This window comes from Pelecanus crispus, chromosome 13 (genome assembly GCF_030463565.1).
Source record: "Pelecanus crispus isolate bPelCri1 chromosome 13, bPelCri1.pri, whole genome shotgun sequence".
Taxonomy (NCBI): Eukaryota; Metazoa; Chordata; class Aves; order Pelecaniformes; family Pelecanidae; genus Pelecanus; species Pelecanus crispus.
The window spans coordinates 17,862,615-17,874,938 of record NC_134655.1 but is presented as its reverse complement, the minus strand read 5'-3'; the positions used below and the strand labels follow the sequence as shown (position 1 = coordinate 17,874,938).

The 12,324-nt window shown below is 56.7% G+C and overlaps 1 protein-coding gene across 1 annotated transcript in view; it reads right to left on the bottom strand.

Moving 5' to 3' along the window:
- The window catches only part of LOC104036085 (protocadherin-19), a 58,659-nt gene extending 46,756 nt beyond the window's left edge, over positions 1-11,903 (bottom strand). The window contains exons 1-2 of the mRNA XM_075720812.1: positions 9,763-11,903; positions 6,400-6,727 (exon numbers count right to left, since the gene is read on the bottom strand). Coding sequence (XP_075576927.1) covers positions 6,400-6,727; positions 9,763-11,903 — 2,469 coding nt within the window. The remainder of the gene's footprint in view (positions 1-6,399; positions 6,728-9,762) is intronic.
- Between the last annotated feature and the right edge of the window lie 421 nt (positions 11,904-12,324).

The following is a 12,324-nucleotide window of genomic DNA, read 5'->3' as shown; positions in this document are numbered from 1 at the left end:
CCCTTGGTCCCACCCAGCTGGGACCCCACTGCGGGCTGGAAAACCCTTGGAAATCCCAAAGAAGTGCCGGGACGAGGTCGCAGCCCCGCATCACTGATAGAAAACCCAAAGCGTGTTGAACCTCAGGCTGCCCTAAGACACAGCGCAGTGAGCGTGGCCATCGGTGAGAGATGTGGTTAAACGCGAATGGGAGCTGGCGTATTTATCTCTGTTGCAAGGTATTCAAATGAATTTTTCCAAACGGAGAGCTTGGAGCGATTACATTAGGAGATGTATAATTTGGTTAGGCTGACCTCAGAATGGAATAAAAAGCTGCTGATTTCCATTATGTCGGCCTCCGACACTCGGAGAGGTCAGGGAACGTGCAGCGATACCCAGACCACTTTGGGAGTAGTTAAGCCGAGGGATTTGCCGGGACTTGCGATTTCGGGATGCATTTGCAGTGAACTGGGGGAGCATCCAGGGAGGTTTGGGGTTCCCACCCCCCAGGCGCTGGCCCCCGGGGAGGCGCAGCGTGCCCGCGGGCTGCCTGGCAGGGACCGGTGAGCTTTTCCCGGGGAGGGCACAACCAGTCGCTATCTAAAGCTGAAAGCATCGCTCCTCTTCGTCGGGCCCTCGGAGAATAAAGGCTGCTGCCAGCTCCCAGGCAGGGACGCGCAGGCACGGAAACGCAGAGGCACTAATGAGAGCCGTGACCTGCGCTCACCCATCGCGGTGCGCATCGCGGGCACAAAAAAGTGCTGAGTTACAGTGACCTCCCAAGGAGAAAACAAGACTGGCAACGCTCGCTGCGAAGTCAGCCTTCCGACTCCTCGAACATCATCGCTGATAATGCTTTAATTATTATCGCTGCTGAAAATAAGCCTTATTTCAACAGCCTGGCATGTCTCAGTGCCGCAAACTTTCTCCGGGTTGGAAATTATCTCCTTTTTTCCTCCCCCCCCTTGCTCTATACACAGTATTACTCAGAAGCAAGCCAAATCCCGTCCAATTATGTATCATGACGTTTCCCCAGCGTTACACTAAAGCGAGGCCCTTCACTTCTAAATGGTATGGTTTATAACAAATTGTCTGTTATACCAGACAGAAACTGATTTCCTCAAGCCCAGCATATTAAAGTGAGTACATTCATTCTGGTTGTAACACACAAAATGTGATTATAACAGACACTTTGGGGGCTTTTTAAGGCTAGCTGAGAAGAGGAGGATAAGCTGGAGGGGAAGAAAGAATTGACAAGTAGAGAAATGACAGAGAAAGAGGAACAGCCACACTGATTTCATTTCTTACAAAACAAAAATCTTTGTGTGTTGTAGAAATGCGCTTTAGTTAACACCGCCAGATAGCCAGAGCAAAAACCGCCGGTGCCGCCTGAAACGAGAATTGCTCTATTGTGCTTAGAAAACCATTTCCTACGGCGAGGAGAACGCTTTCCAGGTAGTAAAAAGCATATCTGAAAACAACAGGGCCTTATCCTGCAGCTGTTGCTCGCTCAAATAATCCCCACTGCCACCAGGAGCCCGAAGGAAATCGGTGCGAGCGAGGATTACGCGGGAGTGTATCAAGGTTGGGGGATTAGGCCAGGATTATCACTAAAACCAGTAATTCCCCACCTTACTGATGGCGGCCACCGGCTCCGGAGGTGGCGGATCGCCACGGCCGTGGCCCCCGGTGCCGGGGCCGGAGCGGGTCTGGGAGCTGTCGGGCAGGCGGGTCCCCGGGGGACGCGAGTCCCGCCGGGACAGCGCCCGCTCCGCCTTGACCTTCTCCAGCGGGACCTGCCACGGCGGCACCTGGGCGAAGCCATTCCTGATCCGCACCCCGCGTGCCGCTTCCCTGCCGCTGCCACGACGGAGCCGTCCCGGGCCCCCCGGGTCAGCCCTGAACCTCCACGCTAGTTCCACCTTCGGACGCCCAACCTCCCGAAGAAGGCTCGCGGGCTCCCATTTCACACCTCCTCACCTCTCCCGCGCCGCGTCCTCCGCCGCTGCGGCCCCGGGGGCCGAGCAAGCTGCCGTGCCCTGGGGGATGCTCCCCGGCCCGGGGCAGCACACGATGCTTCGGCACCGTTTCCCAAAGCGGCGCAGATTTTGGATGTAAAACTGGCTCTGAAACACAGACGCAGCCATTACATGCACATTCGTTTCTTTTCAGACCACGAAGTCAAAATCCAGGCATGTAAGTGTTACCCAAGGGTGGCTGCTCTACATGCAAATCGTGTCCCGGGGATCCTCAAAGGCTCGGCATTCAGACCGGTTTCCACACCACCCCAATGCAACGTGCATTTTTATCAAGGAAACTGCCTAATGGCTCCTATTAATTTTGATTTTTCATCTCCTGGTACGAGTTCCAGTAATATACATGCAAAACCTGACAACAAGCCCTTTTGGTTTCGAAGCTGACTTCTCCTCCAGCTCAGCAGGAAGGGAAAAAAAGCCCTTGGCAGCAGCAAAGCCTCTGACCGGCAATGCCCTTGCAGCTCCAACATGTCCCACTCTCCCTTCTGCAAAACAAGTCGAAATACTAACGGGGGCCAAGCCTCCCGCTGTCAGCCACGATCACCAGAGCGGCTCACAAATGCTTTTTGCCATCGCTGCCTACAGCCACGAGGATGCTAAAAGGCGGCGGGCAGGGGTCCCTGAGTGGTACCCCAGCACCCAAGGGACCACCAAACCCCAGCGGGGCCAGGAATCCCCCCGGGACATCCCCGGCCGCCTCCCCATGCTCTCTTGGCAGCCGTGCCCTGGCACAAGCAGAGCCAGCAGCCAAGCCCGGCCCCCACGCGAAGGGAAAAGCTTTTCAAGGGGCGTCTCAAACTTTTTTTGCATCCTCAGAGAGCGGTTGCAGTCCCTGCAGACGCCGCTGGTTTAATCCTTTCTGGATCAGCGGGGAAAGGCGGGGAGAACCGACAAACCCAATTACCGCCGGCACGGCACCGCCAGCCCCGAGACCTGCCACCGCACGTACCGCTGCCACGGAGCGGAGGAAACGGCTTCTGAAGCTCCACAAACAACCCATCCTTGGGGACTTTTATTTCAAGGTTCCTGACTGTTAAAGTAAATGAGCCTCACATTAAAGACCAGCTACGTCGCAAACCCACGGCTGCTCGGGCAGCGCGCGTCTGCAGAGGCAGTTGCTTACTCCCAGACACAACCATCGTATGCTACGCGACACCGCCAGCGACACGTTTACCTCCGTATTTTATCTTTTATCAACCGATGCTTTGCCTTCCCATTAGGAGAAGTCACTCCCAGGTGGAGCAGCAGCGATATCTCCCCGATGCTGACACCTCGTAAAGGCTCCCAGGGGAAACGCCAGCGGCCTCATCACCGGAGGCACTTCAAACCAGCCCGGACAGAGTCCCGCCGGATGCACCGCAGGGAACGGTGGGGCTCTGGAAACTCCAGACTTGGGCAGTTTAATTTATTAAATCATCATCACCTGGAGGGGTACCAACAGCACACTTCATGAGCACGTCGTCACACCAACAGCACCTGCTCAGGCAGTGACGGGCGACGGTGGGTACGAGGCTGCGATGCTCCTCTGTGGAAGCACCTTTTTCGGAGTCTCTGTGTCACCCTGCTTGCTGGGACAGGGCTCTCTGGGCACTGCTGAGCCTCCTCAGCCTCAGGATTTTTAGGATCCAGTTGAACCCACACCGCCGGTGGGATAACTTCCCTCGCAACAGCTGGAAGCATTACACAGAGGCTCTCTGCCAAAAAAGAAAAGTTCCCACCCTAAACCAAACTTCCAAGCAGCTTCCAGTTGGGATTTCCCCTCCCGTGCCCTGGCCCTGCCCTTTTGTCCAAAAGCATCCCCAGGGAGCAAGCAGACCCCTGCCAGGACATGCTGCTCTCCCCGAGAGCACCCACCCGAGAGCTGCTGGTCCCTTAGCAGGACCCGAGAGCCGTCAGCTGCCCTCCTGCGTGCTCGCAGGGCTGCTGGAGGGCACCTTTCAAGCTGGCACTCCATGGCACTCGTTACAAGAGATAAACTTATTTCTCCAGGCGAGGTACCAGCTCTTGGCAGTACATCCCACCTGCACGAGTGATGGGGAAAGGGGGTGAGCTGGAGGCACGGGGAGAAGCAACAAGCGTCCCGGCTCCCTCACACGAGGGTGCACAAGGCGGTAGGGGTCTTTGGGGAGCCCATCCTGCTGGAGCCCAGGCTAACTGCTGTGTCGGGGAGGAAGGTGGGCAGCACTGCCTTCTGCCTCCAGCTGCCTGTTAACTTTATCAGCTGAGCTATGATGTTCCCGATGGTCCTTCCCTTCTTCCCGGCACTGCAGACCTCCCGCTGCCGGCGCGTACGTCTGGCTAATGCCAACGTGCAATGGATTTTATGACTGAATTTTGTCTGTGGCAGTGAATCACAGGCTGACAGGGTGCTCCGCTGCTCGGTGCCCTTAGCAAGGCACCAGCCAGAAATGCGCTCGAGACCTCTCTCCAAATGACACAGCTCCGGGAAAGCAGGAATTCCTCGGGGATCGCTGCCCCCAGCATCCCAACAGCTTTGCTCACCCACAACTTTGGGATGCGTCCCCCAGGCAGCTGGGCACCCTGAGCCCCAACTGGTACTCTGCAAAGATCACAGGCAAATCTGAGCATGGATGGAGATCCCCTAAAACATGAAGGGTGGTGTCTCCCACCCCTGGCCTCCCTGGGCACAGCACAAGGAGCAGGCAGCTTCAGTAGCAGCTCTTCTGCCTTACTTGACCAGAGACAGGCTTTTCCCAAACTGCGCCCACCCAGACTCGGATGCAAAGTCCCTGCCTCTCCTCATCGGGGAACTCGGGCGCAGCAGAGCCCACTCAGCAATACGGCTGGATACATGCAAGTATGGTCGGACTGGATGATCTTAAGGCCTTTTCCAACCCAAAAGATTCTAAAAGATTCTAAGTAGAATATATGAGGGCTTACATCCAGGTCATTCCCATTCAGTTATTGCTAAGAAAGTCTATTACAGCTGTTGAACCAACACCAGAAGTTAAACCGAGCTTTAATTCTCAGGAGCAGCGCTCGGGTGCCCCCGCCATACCCTCCCAAACGCAGGCGGGCGCCCGGCCCGTGGCCGCAGGCGGCGGCACCGGGCTGCGTTGGTGCCCCCGTGCAGAAGCTGCCTCCCCGCAGCGTCCCGGGGGGTGACCCCGAAAAGGCAATGTCGTACGGCGAGGAGCCTGCGCGCACGAGGGCAGGAGAGGCTTGAAACGCAGCCGGGGCAGAAGGTGGCCAAGTGCCCACGATCCGTCACCGAAATCCCGACAACCCCCTCCCGACCGCCTGGTCATTAAAAGCTGCACCGCTGCTTCGAGTGAGCGGCATTCGGGCTGGGAGCACCCCAAAAGTGGGCCGACACCGGTACGTGAGCTCTCGGGAGCTGGTTCCGTAGCCTTAGCAGAGGTGTGCTCTGGGTGCTCTGCACCCCAGGGTGCACCGAGCGTTTTGCCAGCACGGACGCTGCAGGGCCATGCCCCAGCGCCAGCCCTCCCCGGCAGCCCCGCAGACTCTGGCAGGGGGCCGGGCTCTGCTCTCCGTAGCGCAAGTTTAAACCTGAAGCAGCTCCCCTGTCTTCAGCAGCGTCATTTTCCATTTACACCAGCACACCGAACGCAAAGCAGAGCAAGCCATAAATATTTTAGCTGTTTTTTCAGCTTTGTTATTCTGTTCAAAGCAGGAAACATGACAAACCTTTGATTGTTTTGCTTAATACCAAACAATAATTCAAAGAGAGACAAACAAGCAACATTAAATGATGCCTGTGATGTACAGGAAAGCCGATGAATTACAAGAACCCGCTGAGGATGGCGTGGATCGGAGCGGCCCCTTTGCCTCCGGCAGGCACCACGCGTCCCTCCCGCGCCGGCCGGTGCGCACCCGTCCTGCCCGGCGAGGGGACAGCACCGGGCCAGGCGGGCGGGCGGTGACACCGGGGCCGCCTGCGCTGCCTGCATCCCCAGCACAACCCGCTGCCTCCAGCGCAGCAGCCACCAACACCGCTTTCAACAACCGTTTGAAAAACTACCGCGAAGGCCACGAGCGTCTCTTCCCTTGAGCGTCACCACACGCAAAATCCACTTGCGAAGCAGCCACCTCCAGCCTCCTGGCAGCATGGAGTCAGCCTGGCCTGGCCCGGCCGCGCCGGCATCCCTGCCTGGGCGCTTCTGGGGGTCTCTGCATTCTCGGGGGGTGAAACGTCCCCCCACAAGCACGTGTCGGGGCCGCCCCAGGACCCACAAGCTGCAGGCGCCTGCCACTCCACCCGCTTGCTCGCCCCGGGGTGTCAGACACACGGAAACCACCGCTGCCTGTTTGCTCGACGCTCGTTTCGGCAGCGCTTGCACCAAGGGCCCCGTGCAAAGCCGTCACCGCGCCCCGGGGGCGCGGGCTGCCCGCCCGCACTCACCTCTGGCAGCGGCATCCCGTTGATGATGAGGTCGGGCTGCTGGGGGCTCTGCCCCGTGAAGGTGTGATGGTAAATGTGGTTGGAGCCGGCGTTCCTGTTGTTCTGGCTCTCCACGTTGAGGAAGGTGCTTTCGGAACGGCGGCAGCCCAGCGGCAGGGTCTGCTGGTGGTAGTCGAAGTAGTTGAGGGATGAAGTGAGGGAGGAGCAGCTCACAACGTTCATTTTATCCGTCTCTTCCACGTCCCGCGGTACCAGGCGGATGTCGTTCTTGCTGATTTTCTTCTTCTTGCTTGATTTCTTTTGATGCCCATAGGAGTATTCTGCGATTCTGGGGAACACAAGGAAGATGACTAGCTGAGAGCATCCCGAACCCTGCCCCGCTAAATACCCCTGCAGAAACCCAGAGGGCTTGGCCCCCATCTCCGTGTAGGCTTCTTAGTCATGCACATTACGTCATATTTTGGGTCTGGTGGCACGACACGGTCTTTAGCTTATTTTCATATGTATAACGCTTTCAGGTCAAATATGAAAAACAATGGGAAGGGCAAATGCCTGTGTTTTGCTCTAGTGTTTATAATTGCTGATATTTAGTTACTAGGAGTAAAGTCCAGCCTGCAGAAGAGAAAAATGGAGATGTTAAAATCCATGAACTGAAAAGGGTACCTGCATTCATTTCCATGCATAATAAGGATTTTAAAAGTGATTTAATTTGGTCCCCGTAATGAAAATTGAAAATGAATAGGGGATTTTTTTTCCCAGTTCATTCTCCATAGCAGTAAATAAGGCAGACCCAGAAGCAGTCCTAGCTGGCAAGCTCTGTTCTCTCACACTCCAAAGGCTGTTTGTTTATTAATGCTTTATCCAAACTGCTGGTATTTTGACTATCTCCTGATAATACCTGATAACTTGAAATCTTTTTTCCAACTGCATCCTATTCCTCCCTCGCCCCCTGACATACGCACCCCCCTTCTGCTGGGAAACGCTTTCGTCTTCTAGAAATCGGAGAACAACTGTGTTTTGCAAAGAGAAATGATCGGGTTTGACCTTTTCTTTTTTTTTTAACTGCAAGCCTGTTTTTCTCTGCCTTTCTTTCCCTCTTTCCTTCCCACCTGCCAAAAGAATCAACTGATGAAGCGCCTTGAATGCCTTCTGCAAAACACCGGAGGAAAAAAGTTATCGTAAAACACCACCCGAGCAAATAATGACAAATATGACTGCACCTTGCATTAACTGGGTATGCTCGGCTCAGAGTGACTGTGGCTCCTCTTTCCATAGGGAGCAACACAGCCCCAGCCAATGCCCCACAGACAAATCTGTGCGTGCACAGCGCTGGGCAGCTCGGTATTTCCCATGGAAGCACATCAAATGCAACCCACAGTCAGAAATACACATTTGGAAGTCAGGACTTTGCTCCTCTATGATAACAGCATTAAAAAAAAAAAAAAAAGAAAAAAAATCCAATAGCTGCAATAGAAATAATGGGATGAATAAATAATACAGTTTATCTAGAAAGGCAAATATTGGACAAATATTCTTGTTCCAGAAAGCTAATTGCCTGAGCATGAAAACGCCACCAAGTCGAACAGCTCTCATATAACCTTATGTGCCTCATAAATTAACACATTTTCTGAAGACTCTCCAGCAGCTGTTGTGAAGAACCTCTAAAATAAGGCACTGGCAAAGCCTAAAGGCACGCACCCAGCGCGGGGAGAGGGTGCCCCATGGTCACGGCCGCTGCTGAGCCTACCTGGTGCTTCTCTACCTCTGCAGCTGACTTCTGCTCAGATGCTCACTGATAACAGCCCGTGCATCCCCCTGAGTGCGCAAATAAATCAGGGGAAGGCAGGGATTTCTGTTGTGCCAACAATCTATATGCTGCTGACTCGTCTAACAATGCTTGATGAAGCTTTAATTGTTTTGTTTACCTAAATGTTTAAGTTTGGCAATGCGAGAGCCCAATTATTTCCTGCAGGCATTCATTTTGCTGTCCTTTCTCTATTGACCAATTATTTAATTAAACTGCACTTCATTAATCCCTAAGCCGTCACAGTAAACCCAGGGCTTATACATATGTGTGAAGCTGTTAGGGGCACCACCACGACGTGATTTTTACCCATTCAGGTCCTATTCTTGTTTAATGGGCCGAGCTGGCAAGATATCTGGTATATGAGCTTTCACTTAAAGCTAGACATCCCATAATACAGCACAGACCGACCTTTATTTGCAGACGATTTTTCCCCCATCGAGCAAAAAGGCTTATAAACGCACTTTACGCGGTGAAAACGGGGTGTAAAAACTGAACTCTCTGGCATTATTTCTGCGTAAATAAAACTTCAAAGACCGCACATCCCCCTGCGCCGCAGAATTGCCGAGGGCCAGCGTGCGTTTCCAAGGTAGAGCAAAATTAATTTCCATCCCTCCCCTCTGAAACGACTCGGTGCCGAAGGAATGGAGAAGTCATGGCTATTTCACTAGTAACAGGATTAAACCATTTATGAGGCATTGCAGCTGCTCTTTTATGGCATCTGATTGATATTCATGTGTGGTTAGCATTTGTCTCCTAACTTGTGTAACACAGAGAATAGTAAAAGAGAGACAATAATCGCCGGGCTGTTACATATTCAGGGGACTGGATTTCCCCTATCAGCCTTTCAGCGGCTCCGGGCGCGGGGCTGACCTCCCCTCCGGCATTTCGGACCCGGGAGCGCGCATTCAGCCAGGGCAAAATAACGCAGCGCTGCAAAAATCCTCCCTCACCCCATCGCTCCCAGCCCAGCCGGCCGTGCCGGCTGCTGGGGCGGCGCATCGCGGGGAACCGGGTGATTTTCGCCACTATTTTATCCGGCTGGCCCCATCGCCAGCCGTGGCGAGGAGCCGCATCGGGCGCACAATAGCTCTTTTGAACGGCGAGCGAGGGCTTAGGGATGCCACGGCGGCCGCTCGCCCCGTCTGCTGCGGGGATGCTGCGGTGGGCTGGGGGGCTTTCCCCCCTCGCCAGCCTGGGGAGCTGCGCGGGGGACGGGGGGCTGCCCACGGGAGCCAGCCACGCCGCTATGAAACTGTTCTCCCCGCTTCCTGCGACGGAGCGCGTAAAATCGGGGATGCTGCAACAGATTGTCAAGCCGCACGATTAAGTCGATTCGTTACTCGGCACAGATTTCTGCTCTCTCCTCCCAGAGAACAATTTTTTAAAGCTTCGCAGGAGATTTCCTTAGAGGGACGCGAACCTCACTTTTGTTCCTAAAGCAAATTCAACCCCACACCCCCCCCCCCCCCAAGTATACAGCAGCAAATGGAAAAGTAACCGTGATGGCAAAAATCAAAGCAGACCCGGCAGGTGCACAAAAACAAAGATGTCTTTACCTGCAGTTATAGGTCCTGATTTCCTTGTTATCCCTTTTGCACTTGACTGCCACAAAGATCATGGTGACAAAAAGAATGGCTGCGATAGACCCCAGGGCAATAATGAAAATCAGGGAGAGGTTAACAGATCCTATGGACTCCTGGGCATCCAGGGCTGGAGACAGGTATATCAAAATCAAGGCGGAAGCCGAAAGAGATGTTTTTCCATGGTCGTGAGCCACCACGATCAGCTCGTAGGCTGTCTTTGCATTCTCCCCAAAGGCTCTGGTGGTCCTTATCTCTCCATTGACCTGGTCTATCTCAAAAAATCCTCTGTCTCCTTCCACCATTTCGTAGGAAAGTCTGCCATTTTCACCCTCGTCATAGTCGTCTGCCTTGACCACCGTCACCAAGTAGCCGACCCCCGCGTTCCTGGGGATGTACACCTCCGCGGTCCCGTTGACCAGCGGCGGGGCTGTGATCACAGGGGTGTTGTCGTTGACATCCAGGACGATCACCCTGACGGTGGCATTGCTCTGCAGAGAGGGATTACCCCCATCTTTTGCCAAGACCTTGAACTCAAAGGCCTTCGTCTGTTCATGATTGAAGGACCTCAATGCATAGATATCTCCAGAGTTGGGGTTGATGGAGACATAGGTGAAGACAGGCATGTCCCTGACTTGGGAGGGCACGATCTGGTAGGAGACACTGCCATTGAGGCCCAGGTCAGGGTCCCTGGCCGAGACTGAGAGGAGGTAGGCCCCCGGGGTGTTGTTCTCTTGCACGATGACCTGGTAATAGGGCTTGGAGAAGTGGGGATGGTTGTCATTCTCATCGGTGATCTTGACAGTGAAGGACTTGGTGGCCTGCAGGGAGGGGACACCATTGTCCTTGGCCTGGATGGTGAGGTTGTACTGGTCCCTCTGCTCCCGGTCCAGCCGCCCGTCCACCAGGATGGTGGAGAAGCTCTCGTACTCCTGGAGCCGAAAAGGCACGTTGCCCAGGAGCTTGCACTGCACCCGCCCGTTGGCCCCGGAGTCGCGGTCCGAGACCCGCACCAGGGCAATGACGTACCCTGGCGGGGCGTTCTCACTCACCTCCACCAGCTCGCTGTTGACGGAGAGCAGGTTGATGAGGGGCGGGTTGTCGTTGGCATCCTGGACGCTGATGGTCACTTTGCAATGGGCAGGGATGGAGTTAGGCCCCAAGTCCTTGGCCTGCACATCCAGCTCATAGACGTGACCCTCCTCGTAGTCGATGGCACCGCTCACCGTGATGAGGCCGCTCTGGGGGTCGATTTGGAAGAGCTCCCGGGCCCGCTCGGAAACGTAGCTGTGGAAAGAGTAGAGGACCTGGCCGTTGGTGCCCTCGTCCGGGTCGGAGGCGTTGAGGCGGATGACCGGCGTACCCGGCGGGGCATTTTCAGGCACACTGACGGTGTAGGCCGGCTCCTCGAAGAGCGGGTTGTTGTCATTGGAGTCGATGACGCGGATGCTGAGCTCCACCGTGCCGAAGTTGGGCGGGTCACCGCCGTCCAGCGCCGTGATCACATAGCTGTAGTGGGACTGGGTCTCGCGGTCCAGGCTCTTCTCCACCACCAGCTCGGCAAAGCGGGACCCGTCGCCCCGCGTCTTGGTCTCCAGCCCAAAGAGGTCGTTGGGGGTGATCTCATAGCTCTGCACACCAAAGCTGCCCGAGTCCGGGTCGTAGGCACTCTCCAGCGGCACCCGGGTGCCAGGGCTGGCCGTCTCCGAGATTTCCAGCTCGATCTGGTCAGTGGGGAAGCTGGGCGCATTGTCGTTGAGGTCCTTGATCTCCAGCTTGATCACGCAGATCTCCATGGAGCTGGACATCACCTCCAGCGAGATGACGCACTTGGGGCTCTGCCGGCACAGCAGGTCCCGGTCGATCTTCTGCTTGGTCACCAGCAGCCCCGACCCGGGGCTGATGTCCACCAGGTGGGGGGCCGAGTTGGAGACCACCCGGAAGGCGGTGGGCTGCCGGGGGTCCAGCACGAAACCGGCGTCCCGGGCGTCCTTGGCGACGTTGGCGATCACCGTGCCGGCCCGCTGCTCCTCCTCCACCGAGTACTTGAGGTTGACGAGGGCCCCGGCGCCGGCCCACAGCAAGGCGGCCCCCAGCAGCGCCGGGAGAGCCCCCATCGCCGCCACCGCCCCCTCCGGCCGCCGCGCCGCGCCCCGACGGCCGCTGGCCGCCCGCCTCAGGGGCCCGCCTCCCTCATGCGGGCAGCGCCCACCGGGCTGCCCCGGCGGCGGGCGGGCGGGCGCGGGCACCGGAGCCGCGGTCCCCCGCGCCCACGCCAACGCCGCCCGCTCAGGCGCTGCGGGCCGGCGGCGCGGCGGATGGGCCGGGCATGGCGTGCGGGAGCGGGAGCGGGAGCGGGGTGCCGCGCCGAGCCGCGCCGCGCCGCGCCGAGCCGAGCCGCGCCGAGCCCGCTCCCGCCGGCGCTCGCTGCGGCGGCCGCACGCCACTGCCCGCAGTCCGGAGCGCCGGCGGGCGGCGCGGGGGCAGGCGGCGCGGGGGCGGGCGCCGGTGCGTTGCGGCCAATGGGCGCTCGGGGGC